This window comes from Panthera tigris, chromosome C1, assembly GCF_018350195.1.
Source record: "Panthera tigris isolate Pti1 chromosome C1, P.tigris_Pti1_mat1.1, whole genome shotgun sequence".
In the NCBI taxonomy this organism is placed as follows: Eukaryota; Metazoa; Chordata; class Mammalia; order Carnivora; family Felidae; genus Panthera; species Panthera tigris.
This window is the reverse complement of record NC_056667.1, coordinates 42,687,287-42,713,226: the sequence shown is the minus strand read 5'-3', so window position 1 is coordinate 42,713,226 and position 25,940 is coordinate 42,687,287. Positions and strand designations below refer to the sequence as shown.

At 56.2% G+C, this 25,940-nt stretch overlaps 1 protein-coding gene across 8 annotated transcripts in view; it reads left to right on the top strand.

Moving 5' to 3' along the window:
* Positions 1–232: 232 nt before the first annotated feature.
* Positions 233–25,940, top strand: part of LRP8 (LDL receptor related protein 8) — a 75,905-nt gene continuing 50,197 nt past the window's right edge. For all 8 annotated transcript variants that reach the window (XM_042997226.1, XM_042997225.1, XM_042997224.1 and 5 more), the window contains exons 1-2: positions 233–344; positions 1,123–1,242. In XM_042997226.1, the coding sequence (XP_042853160.1) occupies positions 233–344; positions 1,123–1,242 (232 nt within the window). The remainder of the gene's footprint in view (positions 345–1,122; positions 1,243–25,940) is intronic.

Genomic DNA, 25,940 nt, shown 5'->3' with positions numbered 1-25,940 from the left:
CGGCGGCCGCCCAGGGCCGGGGCCGCGCGCCCAGCCTGAGCCCGCCCCGCCGCCGAGCGTCACGGAACCTGCTTGAAATGCAGCCGAGGAGCCGGGGCGGGCGGCAGCGGCGGCGGCGGCGGCGGGGGCAGCGGCAGCCCCGGCGCCGCGGCAAGGACTCGGCGGGCTGAGGCGCGGCGGCGGCAGCCGCACGGGGTGCGCGGGGCGCGGCGGCCGGAGCCCGGGGCCCGCCATGGGCCGCCCCGAGCGGGGCGCGCTCCGGCCGCTGGCGCTGCTGCTGTTGCTGCTGCTGCTGCAGCTCCAGCATCTCGCGGCGGCGGCAGATCCACAGCGCGGCGGCGAAGGTGCGTGAGGCTGGTCCCTGGCCGGGCTCTGAGCCGCCGGAGCCGCCAACAAAGCGCGGCCCGGGGACCGGGATGCGGGTTGCGCTGGGGCCCCGAGCCCGGGCCTGGGTGGGTTAGGCTTTTCGGGACCCAGTTATCCTTCAATTTGCCCTCGACCCCCTCCCCCGCAGCTCCCGGTGTTGTTGGCTCTGCCCTCTGGCACCTGCTCCTGGGGGATGGGCCCCCACGGGGCCCGGCAGGCGGGCCGGGAACTTTGCAGGTTAGGGGTGGTCATTGATGATTTTGGGTGGGCTGCGTGAATCTCGCCAGTGGGGTTTATTTGACACGCACGCCTCGCGGCGGCGGTGAGAGCTGAGCCGGGAGACTTCCCCGCTTGACAATGCGTTTCCGGCGACCCCTGCGCGCCGCGGAGAAAGAGGGGCTGCGTGCGAGGGGGATGTGCCCGCAGCGCCCAGTGCTTGCGTCGCGGCGTGTTCGGGGGCTCCCTGTGGGCCATGTCTGCGTAGATCTCTGGCTATGGGCCGTGAGTGCGAGTGAGTGTTCTAAATGGGGGGTATAGTCAAATCGTGTGACACGGACAGTGTGCTTGGCCTCGTCGTGCCACGGAGTAGCCCGCCATCCCGTTACCATTCCCCTCCTTCCGGATCGAGGGTGCCCGAGGCCTCCCGAGGTCGTTGGCTCCATCATCGCCCCCTCTCCTGCACCCCAGTAGACCCCTCCCCCCAGCCAGGACTGCGCTATCCGCCACCCTGCTCACGCCCCCATCTTCCCCGCGCAGGGCCGGTCAAAGAGTGCGAAGAAGACCAATTCCGGTGCCGGAATGAGCGCTGCATCCCCTCCGTGTGGAGGTGCGACGAGGACGACGACTGCTCGGACAACAGCGACGAGGACGACTGCCGTGAGTGGCCGGCGGGGGAGGAAGGCACCGGGGCGGGGGCGGGGGGCTCCTTGCTCAACGCACACGTGGCTGCAGCCGCCGCTGGGCCACCTGCGTGGATCTCACTGCCAGGAAGCTGCCCAGGCGCCGCCTTCCTTAGGATTGGGTGGCCCTTGGCGACCCAGCGTGAGCTGGGCGTCCAGCGTGTCCTAATGAGGTCGGGGGCGGAGCCCCAGTCGGTGTGGCCCAGGAGGATGGCGCGCCACGCCCGGGTTGCTGGGCCGGAACGGGACCGTCCCTGTACGCGTCTAGCTTCCTGCGATCGGGTACTCCTGGACTCCTGCGTCGGCCCCACGGAACGCACCGGTGTTTCAAAGTTCCAGGCAATTCCGGGCTTCGCCAGGCTCCTTTCCTTGCTGGTTTTTTGTGAATGAATGGGCTCCCCGGGGCCCCTGATTGGCTAGGCGAGGACCACCCCATAGGCCCCCGTGGCCGGAGCGGCCAATCGTGGAGCCGGAGGGTGTGCAGTTTTCTGGCGCCCAGGGTGCAGGGGCCCTGCCCCGGCCCCGCCCCGGCCACACCTCCGCATGCATCTCTTGGGTTGCTAGAGCTGGCAAGGCCCTGGCGCTGGCTCCCGCTTCTTTTCTGCCTAGTCACGGTGGAGAGTTTTTTGTGCCACCCTGGGCTCTACTGCCAGCCCGGCTCGGGCATGAGTCATGGGGCAGACTAGGAAGGAGGGGGCCGGGAGGAACGGTTTGCTTCCTGGAGAGGGCCCGAGGATTGCGAGGCTGCGCGTGAACCCTCCGTGGTGGCCGTGTGCACGTGGTGGGCCTTCTTTGCTGAGTGTGGTGTTTGTACACTTGGGCTCTACAGCTTTGCAAGTTCTTTCCTGGGGTGTTTGTGGGACAGAAGTGAGTTCGCCGGCAGTTACCGTGAAGGAGTGTATTTCCAGGAACAGAAAAACAGGGCTCTTTAGAAACAGACGCAGGTGGTCATTATTCATCGTTACTGAATGCCTGCTCTGTGCCAGCACTGGGGCACTTTGGACAACAGGCCCACTCCTGCAGGCCAGGGAGGCCCATAGGCTCTGCAGGAGGGCAACAGGTGGACAGATCCACAGCACCACACAGTGGCAGGATGGGTAGAGGGACACCTGGACCGACACTGTGTTGAGTCCTTGAGGCTTTTGTGTTTGTTTGTTTGTTTGTTTGTTTGTTTTATCATGGGTTTGCCAGTCAGCCTCTGGATTCATTCTCAGACCCAACCCAGAGTTGGTTCTGTGTTTCGGCCCTTCCCGTCCTGTCTCTATCTTCTCACCTGACCACTCGGACTAATCGTTCTTGCCCTGTATTTGAACACCAGTTCTCTTCGTGTAATTGGAAGTAACGAGACTAACATGTGCTGACCATTCATTAGCTGTGTGCCCGCACCGTGGTAAGTGCTTATCTTGCATAAGCTCCTTTAATCTTCTGAACAGCCCTGTTTTACAGACTAAAGAAACTGAGGCACTGAGAGATTAAGTTGAGCTATTGAGCTGCTAAGTAAGAGCTTGAATTTAATTCTTAGCCCAGTCATAACCCTCACCATTTATTTCCCAGGGCTATTGAAACAATGAAAATGGTAGGGCTGGAGTAAAATATTGCAGTGAGTGTCCTCCCTGGGAGTTGTTCTGTGGTTCCCCTTAGAGCGGGAGTGCCAAGGATGAGGCAAGGAAAGGGAAACTGCGAGTCTGGGTTGGTTTTACCTTATCTCTCTGGCTCTGTACAACAACAGTCTTGTGCGGGTTTTTCTTGTCATCCCCGTTTGTAGATAGGGATGCTGTCTCAGAGAAGTTGAGTGATTTGCCCAAGGTCACACAGCTGAGAGTGACAGAACTTGGTCAGGATGTCCACGTGCCTCCTAGCTTAGGAGTACTGCCTGCTGCAGTGGGGAGTGTGGTGCAGAAGGACCCAAAAAGGTGACCCAGGAGCTGTGTCGGGCTACGTGTTCAAAAATGGTCTTTCGTCATTCCTTGCTTCCTCATGTGGGGAGTTTCCCCCACTGTGGGCCGCCTGCCCAACCTGCATTTCCTTGAAGTACCCTCCCCTCAAGTCTGTTGGCTCCTCCCTGAGCAGTCTCTCTGCCTTATACCTGACCCCCTCTTTGTCACTCCGACCCTTCTATCCCGTGAGAGAGCCTGAGCCACCCTACCTCTGGGCCTGCAAAATGGGTGTTGCCCTCTGTCAGTGAAGTCTGTGTGAGGCAGAATGAGTGCAAGCTCCCAACGGGGCCAGGATGCAGCCCGCGACTACCAATACCCAATGGAGGCTGGAGGGAGGAAGCTTTTACATTGAGGAGGCCAAGGAAGACTTCCTGGAGGAGGAGACAGCTAAGCCAGGCCTTGAAAGATGGTAACTAATATCATTCGCTCAAGGCTTACCATTTAAAAATAGGTGGTGCGGTCCCCATGTTGTGGAGGAGGAAACAAGAGTTCAGAGAGGTGAAACGACCGCCCCGCCCCGGAAAGTCACACAGCTCCTCAGGGTTAGAGCAAGAACTCAGACCAAGGCCTTCTAAGTCCTGATCTTCATCCACAGTGGGTGGGACTTGGCACTTACCGGAGACACTGGTAGAGCCGGGAGGATGGGGAAGTGAAGCGCTCATGGGGCTTCAGCTCCTAGCTCAGAAGAGCTTCAAAGCGGAGGAAAAGGCTGGAAGCCTGAGGACTATGCTCAAGGAAGCCCAGAGGCGGCCCAGGCAGGCAAAGTGAGGTGGGATCCCCGACTGTGGACCTGGGTCACGTAGGCCAGTTGGCTCCTTGGCCTCAGTTTCCTGTTGCTCTTTAGTGTCTGGGGACAGAGACGGGGGTTCTGGTCTCTGGCCAGCCCTTTGCTCCCGGAGTAACAGCAGCAACAGTGAACACTTACCGCGCCCTTGCATTGGCCCAGGCATTGTGCCGAGATTCCACACGCGTCACCTCATTATCCTCGGTTCTGTAAAATGGGGCAAGTCTCTGAAGTACCTGCATTAGCCCCATTTTACAAAGGAACAGAGCAGTTAAGTAACTGGCCCATGGGTATTTGATGTTTAAGTGAAATTGCTGGGGTGTGAATGCAGGCGGCCAACTATGGCACCTGTGCTGCCCCAAGCACCAGCTGATGACCTCAGGCAGGACCTCCCAGATCTCCATTTCCTCCCTTGAGGTGACATCAAGCCTCCCCCCACCCCCTCCCTCATGCCTGCAGCTCTGTGCTCCTCCTTGGGGCCGGGCTGCGTGTACAGGTAGACTGGTTTTGTGCTCAAATTCTTCCACCTTGTTCAGGCTTCTTCAGCTTGCCCTTGTACTCCCAGCCCCCATCAGCCCTCCATCCTAGGTTTAATAACAAATGGCCGCAGTGAGGTCTCCCATGGCTGAGAGTTCATTAGCTGGGCAAGGCCAGGCTGCAGGAGCACGGAGGCTTGCTGGGAAGCAGCCTTGTAAATAATTAAAGCTCGGCCACAGCTCCCAGCTGGGCCTTGCAGCCAGCATCTGGCCTTCAGAGGGCTGCCTGGCCTTGGCCCTGGTCTCACACCCCAGACCCTAGGCCCCGCTTCATCCCCTTTTTGGATGGACTCATCAGAGAGACAGTATTACTCCCCTCTGAACTGCGACCTCCATGTGACCAGGCAACGCCACCATTCACAGCCTTCCTGAGGCTCCCACATACCCACAGGATAAAGTCAGCTTAGACCTCTCTGCATTTGGCTCTCTGTGACTGGCTCCTGTTGCCACTCCCCTCCAGCCTCTTCCTTTGAGCCCGCAACACTGAGCTGTAGCTTCTCTCTCACTCTGGCCTTCCTGCTGCTTCTCACCTCCAGGCCTTTGTGCTTGTCATTTCCTCTGCCTGGGTCGCTCTTTCTGCTCCCTCACCTGGCTACCTTCTTATTGCCATCTTAGAAGATTCAGTGCGGGTGTCCCCTCCTCCAGGAAGCCCTCCCTGCTACCCTCTATTCCCAAGGCCAAGATACAGGAGTGAAGAGAGTGAGAAGGGACTTAGGGAGCCGTGTTGAAATCGTAACTCAGTGGGGCCCTAAATCAGACACACATAGTTTTCTATCCCAGCTGGGACCTTTGTTTGATAGGCCTTGGGAGTGACGATAGTCTCTCCTTCCCAAAGATATTCTGAGGATTGTGTGCCAATGAGGCAATGTGCCTGATGAGCAGCAGGTGTTCAATGAATGGTAATAGGTGTGATGGTTCTCGGAGGGAGGAGCTTCGCTGAGTCTCTAGGAACCTCACTGCAGGTCACCCAAGAGCCCCCTGCTTCCCCTGCCTCCATTTGCTTAGCAAGATGTCGGAAGGTTCCTGCACTGGGGATTGCCTCAGCCAGTGGGCTTCCCGGTAATGGTGGATGTGGTGCCAAGGCCATTTAAATGGACCTGGATGTGGCAGAAAGGTACCCAAGGAGGGGTTGAGGGAAGAAATGAGCCAAACAGGCCTGATTGGTCTCAGTGGGTGAGTGGCCTGCGGCCCTGGGAGAGGCAGAGGATGGCTGCCCTCAGGCCCTGTGTTGGTCCCGAAGCTGGTTTCCGTCCTGTCTGGCCTGTATTCCTTTCCTCCTGGCTGTGCCTGCTAAAGGAAGGAAACCCTACAGCCCCCATAGCTCTGCCCAGCAGGCCCCAAGCTTCCCTGTCTTCTAGATCCAGGCTTGTGCCCCCAGGGCCAGCCCCTGTGAGCCTTGGGAGCGTTTGCTGAAGACTCTCCCTCAGGGTCTTTCCACAGGCCCTCCCTGGACAGAGTTGTGCTCTGTGAGCTCCTCCGCTTTCTCAAGACTGCAGCCCCCTCCCGCCCTCCACCCCCCAGGGGCAGTAGGCCTCAGGGTTGGTTGGCTCCATCCTCCCTAGTTGTCATTGGGCAGCTGGCTTGACAGTTTTTCCCACCCTGGGGAAATACCAGCAGCAGGTGAAGCCAGAGAGATGCCCCCTGGGGAGAGGATAGGGAGCAGGAGAGTATAGGACCGGATTGTACCCCCTCAAGCCATAAAACCAAATGGAATCCAGCTCTCCTGGCTCCAGGGTTAGTAGTCAGAGCCCTGGGCCAGCTCCGCCCCCAGGAAGCCAGACCTGGGGCCCCACTTCTAAGCAGTGCTGGTAACACCTGCCCCCCCTTCCGAGATCTTGCATATCCAGATCACTGAGTCTTTGAAGGCCTGGTGGAGAGGCCACCCCTGGCCAGGTTGCCTTCCCTGACCCCTTGTCCTCCAGCTCTCCTGTTCCTGAGCTCCTACAACATGTCCTTGTTCTTCCCTCAGTCTCAGATCCTCCTCTACATTGTCTGTTCTGCCACCCTCATGCTGGGCACTAGGGATTCTGAAAGAAGTAGTTCCCTAGAGGGAATTACACATAACAGACTTTGGCCACTTAACCCATGCCTGGCACCGCGTTGGGCAATTTGCATTCGTTAGCTTTGCTACTCACAACCCTGTGAGGGTTATTTTCTTATTATTCCCATTTTAAAGTTGGTGAAACTGAGGCCCAAAGAGAAGTGACTTGGCAACGTCATGAGGCTGAAGTGGTGGAGCCAGGATTTGATTCGAGTCCATCTGGTCTGGAGCCTGGACGCTTCCTCAGACTCTTCCTCTCCCAAGGACTCTTCTGCTCTTGTGGGGGTGAGAGAGCCTGGGGCTCAGAGGATGTAGAGGAAGTGGGTTAGTAGCAGCGATGTCCCAGGCTGCAGGTTTCTAGCCTGGCAGGGACTCTTCTCTGGAGACGCCCATGGAGCATCAACATACGGTGCTCCTTGTGCAGCCTCCCACAGGTGTGACCCTCCACAGTTTCCAAGGCCTCTCTTGGCCATTGCCTGTGAGGTGGAGATTACTGTTCCACCTGTACGGATAGGGAAACTGAGGACCTGGCAAATTGCCACTGATACAGGTGCATTGCTCTATGAGTGGAAAGATGTCTCCTCCAGGAAAGTTCAAGAGCCCAAGTCATCAGGACCATCCATCGAGACATCAGAGTGTGGTCTTCATTTCTCTGAACTTCCCATGCAAGTCCCTGATCCTAGGTCTTTGCACGTACTTCCCTGATGACCACCCATCCCTCAACACCTAGCTCATGGCCACCTCCGTGAAGCCTTCCCCAGCTTTTTAACCTCTTCTGTGTCTGGATGCTCATGGCTTTGTGCACCCTTGTCATAGCCCCTCATAGGAAGTCCAGGTTACGAGGGAGTGTCTGAGCAATTTGAGGTGACCCACAGGGTCTGGCACAGGGGAAGTGTTTGGAGGATGGCATGTGAATGAATAAACATGATCGAGGAAACGTCACCTACTTTTGAGGGTGAGAAGCTGATACTGGTCAGATGGGGGGCCCTTGAGGACCAGGAAGGGAGCTGGGTCACTTGAAGCCCAGAGAGTGCCGGTGGCTTATTGGCAGTCACACAGGGCCTGGACTGCCTCCTTGCATGTGCGTGTGGGCTTCTTAGTGCCCACCCTGCAGACTTGGGTGCTTTTCCAGCCCTAGGCTTCAGAAACTGAAACCAAAGCCCTGGTGTCCAGAAATCGGCCCTAGATGTCATCAGGGACCCATTCTCAGAACCAGGGTGACCTCACTCCCTGGGCTGGACTTGAATCAAGACAGCCATGCTCCCCCCTCCCCCTGCAATCCCTGCCCTCTCTCTTCCCTGCTGGATCAGGGAACAAGGTGTTCTCAGGATGAGGGCTGGGCACGGACTTCTGCACAAGAAGCGGCTAGGGGCTCCCACCCTGGGCCTTACCTGCCCCTAAATTGCTCATCTAAAATCATGTTAATTATAATAGGAGTTAATGAGTGTGCTTGCTGCTGAGGACTTTCTCATGCAAGACCTCCCACAGCCAGTACCGTAAAGGATCCTCACTGCACTTCACAAAGGCAAGAGCTGAGGCTGCAGGAGATGAGGTCACTTGCTCCGGGCAGCCCGGCTGGTCAGTGGCAGGACTGGGCCACGCCTGTCCGGCTGCAGTCTATCACAAGTGAAGGGAAGCCATATGCGCTCACACATCCCAGTCACAACAGCGAGGGTGGCCTGGGGGGCCTTGCTTCCTTCCCACGCACCCCAGGCATCCCGCTTGCCAGCCCCTACCAGTGGGTATACTGGCTCCCTCCTGAGCGGCTCTGGCCCCCGGGTGCCCTCAAGCATGAGCTGGGCCCCTGAGTGGCAATTTTAATCCCTAGCCATGATTGTCTGGCGCCTCTCATAAGCTGCTGAATGTCACAGACCCCAGGAATAGCCCCTCAGCCCGAGTGGTTCAGGAAGGGGCCCTGTGAGTTCTTCACCTGCTGCACCCGGTGTGACCTCTGTGTCCCTAGCAGGGCCCAGCCCAGATGCCCACAAGCTAGCCGCTTTGGGGGTATAGAGCCCAGCACACATCAGGCACCTCAGGATGCCCTGTGGTGACTGGGAGAGTCCCCCAGGAGAGGCAGGGATGTGAGGCTCCCAGTTCCTGTGACCACTCATGCCTTCTACATGTAACCTGCCCCTTGGAACATGGCAGAACAGACAGCCCAAAGCCTCTCTGGGAACTACCAGTCTGGGTCTGTGGGAATGGTCATGTGGCCAACATCCTCCCCTGGTCACTGACCTTGAGGTGCCACAAGGAACTTTATCCCAGACACTCTGGAGACTATTTCTTTCTTTTTTAAAAAACTTTGTTTTTTTAACGTTTATTCATTTTTGAGAGACAGAGAGAGACCGAGCACAAACAGGGGAGGGGCAGAGAGAGAGGGAGAGACAGAATCTGAGGCAGCCTCCAGCTCTGAGCTGTCAGCACACAGCCCAACGTGGGGCTCAAACTCACGAACCGTGAGATCACTATCCCAGCCAAAGTCAGACACTCAACCGACTGAGCCACCCAGGCGCCCCTCAACTCAGTTGATTTTATTTATCTTTCCAGTGGAAATTACTTTGATTATATAAAAGTAATTTTCTACTTGTAATTTCAAGAAAAACACAAGCAATACAGAGAAGCAAAAAGAAGAAGGTGACGGTCAGCCTCGGTTATACTGTCACGTAAGCAGCATCTCCTCCCAGAGGATTTTCTCTGCTTGTGAGCGGGTGTGCATGAACACACGCATTTTTTTTCTTTTAACAAAAATGAGGCTGTGTTAATGCTAATTGTTTTCTCCCCACGTCAAGCATGACTTTCTTTGTCAATAACAGTAGAGTCATATCATTGTTTCCCAGGGCTAGTCAGTCATCCAATGCAGGAATCTTCCATAACTTAACTATACAGTCTCCTATTGATAGACGTGTGTTTAGTTGCTTCTGTTTTTTGTCCTGTTGTCCACAGCCCTGGGATACGCATCCTTGTACTGTATGTATACCTTTGTGCATTCGTCCTTAAGATGAATTCTTAGGAAAGACATTGCTGAGCACATCCATTTCCATCCTTACCATGGTGCTCTCTCGAGGTGACGCTTTCCCACCTCACTGCCACACCCCTAAATCCCCACAGCCCTTCCCGGCCAGGCAGGCAGCCCGCAGGACCTCCTTGAGCACAGGGCCCCCTGATCTCCGCCCCGTGGGTCAGACAAAGTAGCCAGATCTGGGCCACGCAAAGCAAAGCAAGGAGAAAGGACAACGATGTTCTGGCCTCAAGGACTCCCTACCCCCACCAAAGAAAACAAAAGGGAACAAAACCAGTCTTCATTCTTCTCCAGATATTTGTAGAATCCATTCCCACATCATTGTAATCGTTGTTCTGTATCGGCCTGTAACTTGCTGAGTAACCTTGGGCCAGTGTCTCTCCCTCTCTGAACTTATTTCCCCTTACCCATTGTTCCTTGCTCCACCTGCCCTGCAAACAGCAGTCTGAGCAGACTCCTCCTCCCTGGAGCTGGCTCAGGGTCGGTCCTGGCCTGGGGGTGGGGGACCTATGGCCTTTGAGCTCCTTACTGCCTGGGAAGGGTTAGTAGGAGCATTGCTGGCTTGGTGGGTGGATTCTGGGCAGGCAGACAGAGGGTAGTGGACTTCGTAGGATCTCCTTCCAGAACTCAGCCCCGAGGCCCAGGCTCCTCGGGCCACTTTCCCTTCTGCCCTTTTTCCTGTGCCCATGATTGTGCTGGGTGTAGTGGCGGAATGGACAAAAACAGACCCACGGGCCCCGTGACTAGCTAGGGTCCCTGGTGTGGGTCTTCTATTCTGAGCTTTAGATCCCTCGGTCTGTGAAACAGGATAATAAGCCCACGTCTCAGAGGTGTGCGGGCTGATGTCCTGCTCAAAACCTGGCCCTGAAATTGAGCATCTCTGTTCCCCTTCCCTAGCCTGTGATCCCTGCCGAGGGAACGGCCAAGCAGAGGGACTGTCAGCAGTTTCCCTCCTCACCCAGCAAGGACACAAGAGGGGCAGCTCCTGGAATGGTAGCGGGAGAGATGTAGGTCAACTGGCCAGTTGGGAGAACTCGGCTGCCTGGAAGTTTAGCAGCTTCTCAGATTGGGAGGGTCTGGAGGAACCCGGCCACTCTGCTCCCATCTGCTTTGGGGGCCCCAGGGCGACTGCTTCCGGCATGGTCTGAGGGAGCTGGCCAAGCAGAGGGGCCCAGGAGAACTGGGTAACTAGCGAGCCTGGCATGGTTAGTTATCCAGAGAGGGCCTGAGTTCACCGACAAGGCCAGGTTAACATCAGAGAGTTGGCAGCTGATGAGAGGCAGGAAGGCCCCGTCAGGGCCAGGTTAAGCTGCTCGAGTGAATAGCTGGAGGCCAAGGGTGGGCTTTCCTGGTGGCCCGAATCCAGGGACATTCAGGCCAGCGCTTGTCCCTCCCTCCTTTACTTCCTGGACCCCGAACTGCCACCTGCTGCCCCTATCAGCCACAGAGCCCTCTCTCAGCCATGTGCACCAACACACATAGGTGTGCGTGCTCCAGGAGGGGCTGTGCACCGGGAGGGAGGTGACCCTTCTGGATATACGAAGCCTGCGGGGTCAGGGTGACGTTCTTCCTCCCACGCCCGCCAAGACAGCCAAGCCAAGCCAAGGCCAAAGTCCCCCACTGGGTGTTTGTGGCAGAGAATTATTTGTAGCTGGATAGGCGCCAGCAGTCTCTGTTCCCAGCCTGCCCCCTGCCACGCCACAGCAGCCTCTCCCCGCTAAGCCCCAGCCTGCAGCCCTCTGTCTGGCCCCCACCTACCCCCACCCCGAAGGCTGAGGTTGATATAAACTCTGACCCAGATGACAGGTCCACCTCTGCCCCACCCCAGCTCCTACCTTGCCGAGTGACATTGGCAGGTCCCTGCCTCTCTTGGGGTCTCTGCTCATTAGGAGTAGGGCATCCCTCTCAGACCCAATTCTCTGGGTATCTTTTGCTTTCCCCTAAGAACCAGGTTGTTCACAGGAGCTGGAGTCTGTCATGGCCAAGCCCACGGTGTGGGGGTCTCAAGGAGCTGCCCCTTCCTGAGGCCCCGGAGTTCCAGAGCAGGGGCTATGACATCTAACCCCTCCCACAGGGGACGTGGCCTAAACCATAGAAAACATACTACAGCCACTTGGGAGTTTCTGTCTGTTTTCCTGCTGAGTGTGACTAGACTGATTCTTTAATACCTGTGAGCTAGCCAGAACAGACTTCATATCAGCTACATGGGTGATGGTCTCCTCTCCCCTTCCCCTTCCCTTTCCCTGCCTGCCACAGCTGCCTGCTTCTCAAGGGTGCGGGAACAAGCATGCCTCCTGACCCAGTGTCAGCCAGACCTGGGTTTCCCCTGTAGTTCTTCCACATCCTGGTTGGGGGCCCTGGTGCAAGTCCCTTGAACCTGAACCTCAGACTTCTGTACAGTGAGCAGTAAGTAGTCCCTGGCCTTTGCACAGCACCTGAAACCTCACTGGGTCCCACAGAGCCAGGAGCTGGGCCGTACCACAGCACAGGGGTCTGCCAGCCTGTGTGGTTACAGTTCCTGTTCTCTTTGCCACCTCCTCTCCCAGACCCTCGGCCTCCCCCTCCCTGGCCTTTGGCCTTGCCCACGCTTGCAGATTCTGTCCTGGGAGTGGAGGGCTCCATCAGTCAACTGAACCCTGTTGAGAGCCAGTCCCCCCAGGCTCTCAGTGCCACCACACCAGGAACCAGGGAACCTCTCCTTGTCACTGACTTGCTGAGTGATCTGGGCAAGTCTCTGCCCTTCCCTGGGCCTCAGTCTCCCCATCTGTACTGGGAGAGAGTTAGGGTTGGATCTGGAGTTTGAGTTCCTGTGGGCAGCTTGTGAAATTCAGATTCCCTGGCATGGCCCAGGCCTAACCAAGACCTCTGCATGCTGTGCAACTAGGTGGGAGCCACGGATGTGAAGACTCCTCAGGCCCTCCTACCTCTGATGGCTCCTGTGTGCGTGCGTTGTGTCATCCGTGAGAGGCTCCACTGTGACACAGATAAGAGCAGGGCCTTGAGCCAGGCGGCCTGGGGGCGAGTCCGTACTTCACTTCTTCCTAGCTGGGGGACCCTGGGCAAGTTACTTCACCTCTGTGAGCCCTCATCTCATCTGTAAAATGGAGCCATCGATCCCTACCCCACAGAGTGGTTGGAGGACTGTGTGAGTTAATTTAGGGGGAACACGAAGAGTGGTCAATGCTCAGTTCAAGACTTGCTAGGTTTATGTTGACCTCCTGCTCTGAGCTCCCGTCTCCTGTCGGTCTTTCAGGAATCCCCTCCTGTGCCGGGCTGCTGTGCTGTGGTATGGAATGGGAGGAGCCAGGGAGCCCCCAAAAAGGCTCCTTTGTCCCCGCTTCTTCCCGGTGGCCCCAGGCCAGAACTTACTGTCCTAATTTAATTAGGAAGAGTCCTTCCAGGGACTTCATTAGGAAATGAGTCCAGAGCCTCAGAGACCTCTGGGAGGGGTGGGGCGCAGGAGGAGGCTGCGTTGTGTCTGACCCTGCCCAGCCCTTGGCCCTGTGCTCCAGATGTGCCCAGGAAGATAAGGGCGCTTGATCTGTTAGCGGGGAGGGCGCAGACCCAAGACATGGAGCATGGGCAGCCAGGGCCTCCATTCTCTGTCCCCTGCCCAGCTCCAGCTGCACCACCTCTGCTCCAGGTAGGGGTAGAGGAGGTTGAGAGAGGTTTCTCTGGTTCTGTTCTGCCCACTGCTGGTACCCGCTGTCCCCAGCCTGGCACAGAGCAGGCCTTGGTGAATGTATGTTCGGTGAATGAATGAGTGAGCTGTGGCTCCTGGGGCTAGACCTGCAGCCTCATTTGGCCCAAGGAGCCTTCCCACCCCATGCCGATGCAGGGATTCTTTCAGCAGCCCTGGAGGTTGGAGTGGGGGATGTCCAACTTCTGCCTGAATACCTCCGGGGACAGGGAGCACACTAATTGACCAGATAGCTTCTTCTGTTCCTGGATAGCTCTTCCTGTTAGAAAATCTATCTTCCTTTTCAATAAGACAAGCCCTGCCGCCTGGAATCAGCTCTATTTCTGAGGCCTCTGCTCCAAGAGACTGCCTCACCCCTTCACCCCCCAAGCCTGCTCAGCGTCCCTTCCCAGCCGTGACGGCTGACATGTTATGAGACCTGAGGTAAGGCCCATTCCCCTCTTGGGCCACTGCTTCTTGGTGCCTGGCAGGCTGCACACTCTTGGGCTCTGTAAGTGCTGGCCACCTCCTGTGACTGTGACCTGCTTCCCAGGGAAGTGGAGAGTGAAGACAGGTGTGCCATGCCTAGATGTAAAGTGACATCTCTACAGACATCTTGGTCTCCTAGTTAGCAGGGCAGCAGTTCCCAGACCCCACAGTGACCTGCAACCCAGCCCATAAGCACCCCAGGCTATGGTGGGCCTCTTCTGCCCCTGGAACTAGTTCACAGCGTGGACACCACTCCAGCCTCGGTTAGGAACCTAGGGGTCAGCACCACCCCTGTCCCCTCACTGCTAAGGGTCGCTAAGTCCTTAGATTCCTCCCCTGCCCTGCCAGTCCAGGGCCTTTCCCCATCCCACTGCGCTGTCCCTAGACCAGTACAGCAGTGACAACCTAAATCTGTTCTTCTCCTCCAAACTGTTCTCTGCTCAGCAGCCAAATGCTGTCAAGCATGCAGGGCTTTGTCCCGTCCTTGCTCAGCATCCTACAGTGACGTCTACTACCCAGAGGATCAAGTCTGCTTGACTGACATTCAGGGCCCTTTAAGACATGCACCTGGCTTCTCTGCAGCCCCAGACCTCACCATCTACTTGCCCCCCAAATGCCATGGCTCTGTGCTCCAGCAGTACCCAGAATGAGGAGCAATATCACAGGGCATCGTACTCTTATATATAGTTCTCTCTGCCTGGAAGGTTCTCTGCTTGTCCAACTGCTCTTTACCTCAAGAGTCACTGATTCCAGGGACATTTTCCCTCCAGCCCCAGGTGGGTCTGGGCCTCCTCTGGGCTGTCCATCCCTGTGTTTCTGTCTGTCCTTGCCACTCTGCACCGGGATGGTCTGATCAAGAGTCTGGTTGACACCAGACCACAGGCCTCAGCGGGATGGGGCAGGGGGACCTGGCCAGAGCCTGAGGAGGAGGAGAGAAGGGAAGAAGAAGGCATGGGGTGCTCTCTGGCTTTGCATATGCCCAGTGCCCCTGCCAGCTGTTTGTACCCCTCACGTTGTATGTGTGGGGCATCGGTGTTTCTGAGAGTCTGAGCTCCAGTGTTCACCAAAGGGGTGTTCTGTGCCACTACCCTGCCAGGACCCGGGAGATGGATCTGTAGATGGAAAGCAGGCCCTGTCTTCTGAGTGTTGGCTGCCTAACTCAATGTGTGACCTCAAGTAATCAGCTTCACTTCTCTGAACCTCAAGTTACTTTGGCTATGAAAGGGGCAGAGGGCCCAAGATACTTCCCCTTTCTCTCAGGCACATCTGTGCTGTGGCTGGGGTCAGATATGGCCCTGCAGGGCCATGAGACTATGGCTAGACCAGAACTTCCTTTCTGGAAGGAACGATTCCACAAACATTTGGCCCCTGGGGACTTCATGGGGTAGGAGTGGGCATGGGTTTTGCTCTCTTTTTAGGGGAAATACCCATGCCTGCATTTGCCCAGCAGTTGGAAGCTGCCAAGAGCTTACTCCCATCCAGGGTGATGGTTTGCTCACCAGCGTCCTGGTTTTACAACTAAAAGCCCCAAGCTACCCGCACCCTGCGAACCCCCTCCAGGTCTGCAGCAGGGCGGCCCCATTGCTTGCGGGTTCTGCTGCCAGTTGGGCGGGGCTCACTTGAGATCAAGGAAAAGGCTGAGTGTTCCCATGTTTGGGGAGGACTGGAGGAGAAAGAGAGCCCCCTTGGAAGGTCTGGAGGAGCTGGGGCATCCTGGATGGGGTGCTGGTGTGAACAGGGCCGGGTGGCATGACCATTGTTCTGTTCCTGACTCTAACATAGCTTTGTGACTGCTCTCTCCGAGCCTGTCTCCCCAGCTCTTCCTCGCTTACTTCACAGTAGTATGGTGAGGATCGTTACCTTGATGACCCTGACTTGCCTTCCTGCTGTCATTTATATTCTTCAAGACATTTTCCCATTTTTTTTTTTTTTATGTCCCATTCTGGCCTCGCTACTCCCAAGATGAGCATTCCCACATTAAATAGGAAGAAGCTGGGGACACCAAACACTTGCACAAGGCTCTACAGTTTACAAAGCCCTTTCCAAGTGTTGCCTCGGGGCTCCTAGTGTCCCCTGGGAGGTGGGCCTGGCAGGATTTACTGCGCCAGTTGTACAGTTGGAGACGCCGAGCCCACAACCCCACAGGATGAAGGGCTGAAAAGAAGTGAGTGGCCATGCTGTGTGGGGGTCACTGGCTGGACGGTCCTCTCCCCTCCCACTCCCACTTTGTCAATGTCTTCATCAATAGGAAAAGATGGAGACAGATGGAAGGGAAAGGAAGACACAGGGAGGAGGGGGAAAGAGGAAGGCCATGGGGTTCGGGGGTAGGGGGAGAGCGCTGGGGAGGCAGGGGGAGGGGGAGGGGTCCAAACAGAGCCGCTGCTTCCTCTTGTGGTTCTCACAGTCTGTCTGCACCAATTCCTGACAGATGGAGGGAAGGGGAGAGCTAGTGCCAAGAGGCTGTCACCGCAGGCGGGCAGAGCTGGGGGAGAGGGTGCTTTGTGGCCAGGGTTTGTATGGGGAGGGGGCAGCAGCTGGTGGTCTGGCTGCTGGCTCCTTGGAACCCGCTCCCCGGGAACCACGGTGGTAGGGGGGGCGTGGATGCTGCTGGGCAGGAAAATGGGCAATGGGGTGAGCCTGTCACCTGCCTGGGACTGATCATGCCCTTGCTCCTGCCCAAGCAGAGTCAGCCACTCCTCCCTTCTCCATACCCTGTGCCGCAGGGCCCTCCCCCCAAGGACACCTCTTACCCACCCCTCACTGGGTGTCGAGCTGGGCGGGTGCTCTGGGGGCTGGGGCTGAGCTGTGGTCAGTGTGGACCAGGGCAAGGAGAACATGGGCACCTGGATGCCTTTGGGATTCTGGGGCCATGGGGGGCTCAGAGCAGGTGGGGTCCAGCCTCACATCTGCAGGACCAGAGCTCAGCCCCTCTTTGAGCTGCCCAGGGGTTTCCCAAGGCTTCTTCATGGCAAAAGACCTTTTGGTTCTCCTGTAGGCTCTGACAGGGTGGACAGGCCTGCTCCAGGGTCGGTTCGGCACCTTCAGCATCCCTTTTTGGAATGTGGGTTTCTCCAGGCAGCATTAGGTCTCATGATCTCTTTTCTAGCACCCCCCTCCGCCCCCCCTCCAGCCAATGCCCAACACAGGGCCCAGGACAGAGGCAGGGTCTAGTGAATGCTTGTTAAATGAATGGATGGATCCTCTGCTTGCATACCTCCTGGGATGGAAACCTCCTCATACAGCAATTCTTTCTATTTCCAGAAACAAAGTTCTTTCTGATTCTGTCCTGAGAGGCCTCACGGGTCCCAGTTCTGTTACAGGGGCCATACAGAGCCCCCTTGATGATCCTGCTGCCTTAGAGCAGTCTTGTAGACCAGAGACACCCCCAAGCCCACCTAGCTCCTCATTGGCACCTGACAGAGCTGGGTCTCCACTGCACTAATCTCTGGGTTATCAGTAATCACATCTATCATTTATTGACCTTTACTCAGTGCCAGGTGGTATCTCATTGGATCCTCACATCAGCCCCTTAAGATAGGTCGTGTTTTATCCCCCATCTTACAGAGGAGAGAAATGAGGCAGAAGACAGTGAGCGGCTTCCTCAAGGTCATGTGGCTGATGTGTGAGTCAGGAGGTGAGGGGTGGCTGGGTGGGCCAGGAAGACCTCCCGGAGCAGGGTGTTGTGGCAGAGTTTAGGGGTATGTGGGGCTTGGCAGGGCTGAGGAGGGGTCACACTCTGGAGGCAGATCTGCCCCTGGCCCAGCCTCCATCCCTGCCTTCCTCCCCATACTATTCACAATCAGATCCTTAACACTGAAACTTTAACTGGCCGGTACTTCAGGAGAGACATGGGTTCCCGAGACCCAGAGCCCATCCCCACCTGGAGACCAGGCTGGAGCCTAAAGATCTTACCATGGCCCTTCCTGGTCAGTGACCTGGGATGCGTGTGGGGTCATGGCCAGCATCCTGGAAGGCAGGGTAGTGGATGGGAGCTGGGCTTCCTGCAGGTCCTTAAAGTTGGTTCTAGTCGAAGTGTCCTCCCCATTAATATTAATAATGGCAATCATTAATGATAAATTATGGTGTGTTCACTTTGTGCCAGACCGCAGCCGGGTGCCCTGGGGGAAAGCCAAGAGTAGACTGTGGTACCAATCCCGAGAGAGGGTGGGTACCTTCCACTGCATTTATCTCTTTCCAGAGCCTGTCACAGGCTGGGCGCTCAGGGGGCAGCTTAATAAATCTTCGCGGTTGAGAAACAGGTACGTGGGCCCCTCTGGTGGGACACACTCCTCCCCTTTCCCCATCATTCATAGATTGATTCCACAAACATGGCTGCCGGGCCCTGTGCCCACCCCAGCATGGCCTCTGTGGCCTGCACTTGCCCCTCACCTTGGCTCTTTGGATCCTCAGTTGCTCTCCAGGGAGTGTAGTGGGTGGCTATGGTCCCCTCACTCCTGTTGACTATCTGTGTGACCTTGGGCAGATCACTGCCCCTCTCAGATCGCTGCCCAAAGCTGGCCTTGGGTTCTTCATTTGTACAGTGAGGTTATAGCAATCCTTTGCTCAAAGGACTATGGGAAGATTAGATGAGATGATGAGCACGTTCGCTCTCACGCTCAGGTTGGGATGGCAGGAATGAAGATCCCAGAACACCTCTGTTCTCTATGAGTGACCTCATGAATCCCCCAAGACCCCTGGCCCTCTGCTAACAGAGGGGTGGGGTGAGTCAGCATGTGAGTGGCAAATTTGAGCCCTGGCCGCTCAGACTCTGAGGCCCATGCCACTGCGCCAGGCAGGGACGAAGGACTTAACCTGAAAGCTCCTTTGGAATTGGAATCGCAGAGGCTCCTGGCTTCCTGTGCTGATCTCCTGCAAGCCTCCAGCCCCCAGCTCCCAAATCCCTCCTAATCCTGGGAAAGAGGCAGCCCCCTTCCGCCCCCATCAGGTCCGTCAGCAGCTCCCAGAACCCTCCCTGGGCCTGTCACCTCCCACATGGGCCCAGAAGCAGCAGGCGAGGGCCTGGGCTGCGAGGGTGGGGGATTTCCGACTAGGGTTGAGATCTGTCACAACATTAATGTTAATTAAGCCTCGTTAATTCAGTTCTCTGCTTACGCAGAGCTCCTGACAGCAAATTATTCATAAGTGAAGTGGTAAATTTATTGCTGCGTTTTCCCAAACACTCAGCAGCAAAGAATGTGCCCCTGGGAAAGTCAGAGGAAAGGCCTGGGGACGCACGCTGTACGGCTTCTGCCAGCCTGAACCACCTGGGCCTTGTAGCCCAGAGAACAGCCAGGACTCACTGGGAGAGGATGGACTCTGGGCCAATCAGAGAAGGCTACTGGAGATGTAGCGAGCACCCCGTCCCTGGAGGCATGTAAGCAGGAGGGCAGGGAGCATTGCAAGTCCCTCTGGACCTGCCCATCATCTCCACCTCATCCATCTCACACCACAGACTGCGGTGGCTCTGTGTTTTGTTTCCTCCCATAGAGCCTTGAAGTCACACAGTAGGGCCCCTAAAGAGTGAATTCGGATCTGGATGTGAGCCCCAGAACTGCAATGCAATTTGACAGGAGCCCAGTATTCTCCACAGGGACCAGCTCCCCGTCTGCTGAGGCCAGACAGCCCTGCCAGGAGGCCGTGAAGGGGTGTCTTCCTATCCTGGGTTGTGGGGCACTCTTGGAACCAGGATCAGGCCCACGTCTGGGCAGATGGCTCTTGAGCCCAACCCCCCTTTCTAGGCTAGGTTATCAACCCTCAAGGTAAGGGCATAGCCTCTCCTGAGTTTAGTGGGAGCCTCTCCCACTCCCTGGCCCCACAGTCCCTCCCCCTATGCCCTGCTCTCCTCCTTGGCTTTGCACTGTGCCCTGCCTGGGACATTGGAACAAACCCAGACTCCGCGTACCTAGAATTTTTTTAAATTAATTAGAGCATTAAATGGTAGCCCTGTGGGAGAATCCCACCATCTGGCTGTCATGAGAGAGGCAGGAAAATCTATGCATATTTGTCTGTACTGTGTGAATGTCATACTAAGCCACCTGCGCATGTGTGGGTATGTGGTCCGTGTGCTGTGGAACGTGCACCGTGTGGCTTGTGCGTCCGAGTATATTTGGCACGTGGTGCACATCTGAGCATGCAAGTGGGCCGTGTGTGCCTCTGTGGGCATGTGTGTTCGTGTGCAAGAACACACGCTGTGGACATGCACCGAGGGTCAGCACGCCTGCCTGAACGCACTGCAGGCCTAGCTTTTGGGGGCATGGGTCAAGCTGAGCTGGGTACAGAGAGGGGGCAGCCTCTCAACCCCTCCTGGCTGAAGTGGTGATCACAGACAGGTACGCTGTGCACAGGTGGGAGGAGGGTAGGTTTGGCAACTGCACAGCTGGCCTGCAGAGGGCAGGCAGGGAGGGATTCCTGTCTCATCTTTGACAGATGGGGAGACCCAGGCCTGCCCAAGCACAGAGCCAAAGTGTGGAAGGGCCAGGACTGGAGCTCAGGCTCTGGGGCTTCCTGGGCTGTGCTCTTTCTGCTCCACTGGCCAGTGTTTCTTGCCTTTGGCATCTCTTATGCTGTTAGATTTTCATGGTGGCTCGGATATGTTCTTGAGAGAATACCGCCCCCATTTCTCAGGGTTGCTTGGGTTGGTGGGGAGACAAGGTCAGGACTTGCATTGCAGACCCTGTGTCCTTCTCATTTTGTGGAGGAGGCAGTTAGGCCACTGGGCCCAGGGTGGTGGTGTCAGGGCAGAACACTGGGCAGATATATAGCTGTGTGACCTGGGCCCATCCATCTTTGAGCCTCACAGGGTATTTGTAAGAACTAAATGAGGAAGTGTATGCAAAGGGCTTTGTAAACCCCAAGGTACAGTGGACAGATGAGAGTTTGGCCCAGAAGTGGCCCTCACACTTATCCCCCGGGTACCCTAAAGAGAAGGCCAGGAGGTGGGGTCCTGGACTTCATGGTAGAGGAGGGGACTCCCAGAGAATGAGGAGGATGTGCCTACAGGACACTCTGGCCTCCCAGCCTCACATGGGCTCGACCTTGGACAGGCTCATGATTCAGCCAGAGATGGGCAGCGGAACACCTTCCAGCCCCCCTCCCCTATGCAGCTTTCCAAGGAACAGCCCTTCTACATATACATGGAAAAACCAAATTAGGAAGAACCAAGAGGCCCAGGACAAGAGGCCAGGCCTCCTGATGTCCTTTAATAACTGTAACAAGAACTTTTTGAGGGCCTACTATGGAGTGGGGGAGCAACTGAGAAAAGTTGGAAGTTCCACCAGCGAACATTTTCTAATCTCTATTTTCTGGAATATTAGAATATTCTGAATATCTTCTAAGTGCCAGGCCCCAACTGATAGACACAGCTCACGTCCAACTACCCTGCAAGTCAGAATTCACCATCACAATTTTGCACGAGGAAAACATAGGCTCTGAGAGGTCAAGTTACCTGCCAGCTACTAAGGGGAGAAAGCCAGGATTTGAGCCCTGGTTCCTTAACCTGCTCCTGGTGGGAGGAGGGCCATAGTGGGCAACGGACCAGCATCTGCCAAACCTCTGTGCTAGGAGAATATGTCTACTTGAAGGAAAGGCAGACGTGAGTGGAAGTCACAGGGCAGGGGGGGATGCTCCCAGAGTAGGCTGTTTCAGAAGTGGCTCTCCTTTCACCTAAGCTGTGCTGGGATCTATCTTGTTCGAGTTACCATGCTGGCTCAGAATCTCAGGGTGAGGGGTTCTGAGAAGTGGCGAACGTGACCAAGGTCTGGGCCAGGGCACCACTGGGGCGTGAGGATCTGCTGGGCACCTGCCCCGCTCCCTCTTTACCCTTGTCTCCTGTAGCCCCGTCTACCTCCTTCTGCCCAGATCTGGCTCAGAGGCCTCACAGCTGCCCTGCTGGGCCACTGACTGGAGGCACTGAGCTGTGGCCCATGACTATTAACTCTGCCCATGCTGCCTGCCCCTCAGGCAGGCGGCTGGCCTCAGATATGTAGGTGGTCTCAGGGCCCTGAGCCCCAGCTCTGCAGGACCAGCACCCTGAGACATGGCCAACTCTGAGGGTCTTACCAAACTGCAGGGCTTGCCGGCAGCTGGCAGGACACCTGGCACAGTAGGCCCCCTGCTTAATTCTTTTGGCTTCCAGCAGCAGAGATCTAAGACTTTCCAGTTAGAATGGGGGGGTCATCAGAAGGTTGGCCTTCCCTTGGTCCCCCCCAGAACACAAGACCAAGGGAGTGTGCTGGACAAGGAGAGGCCCTGAGGGCCTTTGCACTGAGCTGTCCCTGGAGGGTGCCTGGGGACCCCCTCTGCCCTGAGCTCTTTGCCAAGCGGTCCAGTGGCAACGCGTGGGCCTGCCTTTCCTCCCCGACTCAGGCACGGCCGTCTCCCAGGAAACGGGGAATTTTCCCTCATTCCCATCATTAGGGTGCCAGGGCAAACAAACAGCCTAATCCAGATGAGCCCTGGGCCACAATCACATTCTTTTTTGGGGTTTTCTCTTTATTTCTAGCAATTTTGAGAAGACCGAAGTCATTGGTATTCCATGCAGGTTAATAGAACTGCTCCCTCCTCAGTATTATGCCTTAATTTCCTTTATCACATAGCAAGCTGGAATTAATCGCCCCTCTCCTTCCTTTTTTCCCACCAAAACCTATTACCAGCCTGTCTGGTGGTTAAAGTCATTTTGTGGCAGCTCTTGGCTCCTTTCCACTTCCCTAGGAATCTTTCTGACCAGAGCCAAAGAACAAGGAGGGGTGAAAAACCCATTTGTACAAGGTGGGGATCTCCTGTTGAGAACTTATTTCCCTCTCTGTTCAAGAGGAAGGAACGTGTCCAGCCTCCAGCGGGCACCGCTGACTGAGTCCCCTGTTGCTGAGAGCATTCAAGAGGGCAGAATGGCCATATGTCAGCACTGGGAACAGAGGATTCCTGCACTGGTGGGGGGAAGGGGCAGGCTTTTGCCACTCCTGGAGCCTGGATTAGAACCTTCTAGGGTTCTGTTCTCTGTGAGTTTAAGATTTCTCTTTGTGATTTCAAAGTTGGACAGATTCTGTGCATCCACAGCTCTAACATTGGGCCATTTGGTTTTAAGTACTTTTAAACTGTGTGTTTTCAGATTCTAAGATCATCTCCTTGAATTGAAGTTTCTATGCAGTGATTCTAAGGCTATTTTATGATTCTGTGAGCCTCTTAAACTGCATTCTGCTCCATGTCTGGGTCTTGGGCAAGAGTGTAATTGCTTTGCTGGGGCTGCCTTGGGAGGCTAGTGTACGCCCCTCTGATCTCAGTTTCCCCAATTATGAAAGGTAAGGGTTGGACCAGATGGCCTCCAGGACTTGGCTTCCAGGTATGTTCTGCCTGTAGTCCTTGTTGGCTCCTTCTGAGCTTACCTACCCCCCCCCCATCTCCCACTGCCCCCCTCCCGGCACCTCAGGGGACCCAGAATGTTCTCCCCTTGTCTAATTGTCCTGAGCCCTCTCCCCTTCCAGCAGGAAAGCAACTGAGCTCTCCTCCAAACTCTCAGCAAGGAAAAGTGGTGTGGAGGTGATGGTAAGAAAACAATCATTAACAAGAGCTCCAGTGCCTTTGTGGGCTGTACTGTTCACCATAAGTTCAACATCTACAGTCTCCCATGATTTGTGCCTCCCATGATGTTATTGATTGTTAGCCCCATTTTATAGGTGAGGGAACTAAGGCTCTGGAAGGTTAAGTAACTCACCTGTAGTCACACCAGCAGTTCCAGGACACCCGAGTCGCTTGCTGTTAGTGTAGCTGCAGACCGGCTGCCGGCTGGAGTTGAAGCAGATGTAAGCAGCCAAGGTGGTCAGTGTGATGAGGGAGCTCAGGGACCCTGGAGTCATCTGTCCCAGGAACCTGCTGCCGGGCAGGGTTGTGGCTTGCACTTTCCCACTTCCTGCTGGCCCCAACCCCAGGGATGTTGAAGGGCTTCAGAGAGTGGACCCCATTTCCTTCCAGATACACCAAAAAGCCAAAAAGGAAACCGCCTTCTCCATCTGCTTTTAGAATCTACCTTTTACTTCTGGATGAAACAAGATTTCTCAGGGTGGGCTTCCCCAGCCGCCACTGCTGCCGGCCAAAATCACCTCTTCTTTGAGGTCCAGCTCTGGGCTTCCAGTTATCCCCTCTGCCCCACCAGCAGCCCCCACTTGCAGGAGAGGAGGTGCTGGTGAGAGCTGAGACTCCCAAGTTCAATGTCCTTGTTTTCAGCTGGGGCACTGAGACTCAGCAAGGGGAGATGGCTGTCTGAGGCCGCACAGCACCCTCACCACCCTCAATTTCTTTGTAGAGCATTAGGGATAAGACGACTGGGTTCTGATCCTTCTCAAGCCCTGTGACCTTGGGACAATCCATTGCCTCTCAAGGGTTTTACTTCCTCATCTCTCAAAGAGAGTGATGCCCCCCTCCCCTACTGCCCATCCTCTAGAGCTGCTGTGAAGAGCCAGGCGCAGGAGCTGGGGGGTGGGAGGCAGGGATCTTGAACCTGCCGTCAACACCACATCCATTCAGGATCCCAGTTCTGCAGATTTCCTTTGGGCTCTGCTGAGTTTCCAGCCAGACATCTCCTTGTCTCCTGAATAGCCCGCAGTTCCCCCTCTCAGAGCTCCTCTGTGGCCCCTACTTTCAAGGTCCTTCCCCTCCCCACATGGAGCACCTAGCCAGAACCTCGTACATCCTCTGCTGTCCCTGTCACGCAGCAGCACTCCTGCCACCTCTCCTGGAATCAGGTGCTGATTACACTGGGCTTGTAACACTCAGCCCTGCCCACATGCCTAGAGAGCCGTTCATCTGTCCCTTCCACTCTTGACCTGGCGGAGTACCCAAGGCAGGCCCATGAATGACACACATGGAAAGCCTGACTTCTTTCTCTTCCCATGTCTAGATGGGGAAACTGAGGCACAGGAAGTATAAGGGATTTTTCCAAGGTCACTGCAGAGGTCCAGGGAAGCCTGGAGAGGTGTGCCCAGGACTCCAAGGCCCAGACCACTCAGAGGCTCCTCCCCACACCCCCAACCCAGGCCTGGGTTTGTGGGGCTCCCCCAGAGAAGCCCTGTGAAGGGCCTTCCTGTAGCTAAGGGCCCAGCTACCATGAGACATGAAGGGTCTGCATCTCCCTGAGACTGACTTCATGGTGGTACCTGAGCCATGTGTCATCGGCCGACCGAGCCGTTGGGATGACATACTGAGCTTACTTTGCTCCAGTCTGGTGGAGGGGAGGCCTCCCCAGAGCCCCAACCGGGAAATGAATGCTGTCCAGCAGGACTGCAGATCTTCAGCTCGTCACTGACTGCCAAGGTGGGTGCAGCCTGGAAGGGTGTGCTCCGGGCATTGCCCAGATCTAGCCTGCCAAAAATATGGCAGCCAGATAAGCAGCCTGTGGGAATGGAGTTTGTGAATGCTTTCCCTTGGCACCCCAGGCTGGGCCTCCCCTCCTTTCTGCCTTATTGGAGGTGGAGGGCATTGTCAGACCCCATCAACCGCAGATGCTTGAGCTAGTGTTGAGGAGTGGGGAGAGTTTGCCGGGTGGAGACGGAAGAAGAACCTCCTGCCTGGTGGAGCTGCACGAGTAAAGGTAGCCAGAGGGAAGCCCACGGTTTTGCCCATGACCTTTGAGTGCATGTGGAAGCCCATGGGAGCCAGGGATGGGCCAGAGCAGCTAGCAGTATAGCTTGAGGTGTCCGTGAGGACCCTACTGAGACACTTGGTCATCTCCTGGGGCAGATGGGAACCTGGCAGGACAAGGAAAGAAAGATGGCTTTCAGATTACAGAGAGGCCTTCAGCAGGACAATGGCTACTGGCTCTGGTTTTATCGCCCCCCATCTGGAGCCACAGGAGTGGACTTAGGGGGCCTGAGGACAGAGCCACAGTTCCCTTTATCTATCAGCCTTGTTCTGGGCCTTGTGGTGGATAACACCATACCTCTGAAGGAAAGCACGTAGAGATCCTCTTATCCAATCCAGCCATGTCATGGAGGAAGAGAGAAGGCACTGAGTAGGCAAGGTCACATAATACAGCCAGGACCCCCAGGCCAGAGACGGGAGATGTGCTGCCCATTGGTCACCAGGATGGCCCAGTGGGGGACCTCCTGGGCAGTACTTCTCCTAGCAGCCTAATTGGCAAAAGCATTTGCATTTCCACTTAGCCAGGGCTGCTTCCCAGTGTGTTCAGCCACTGCCTGCT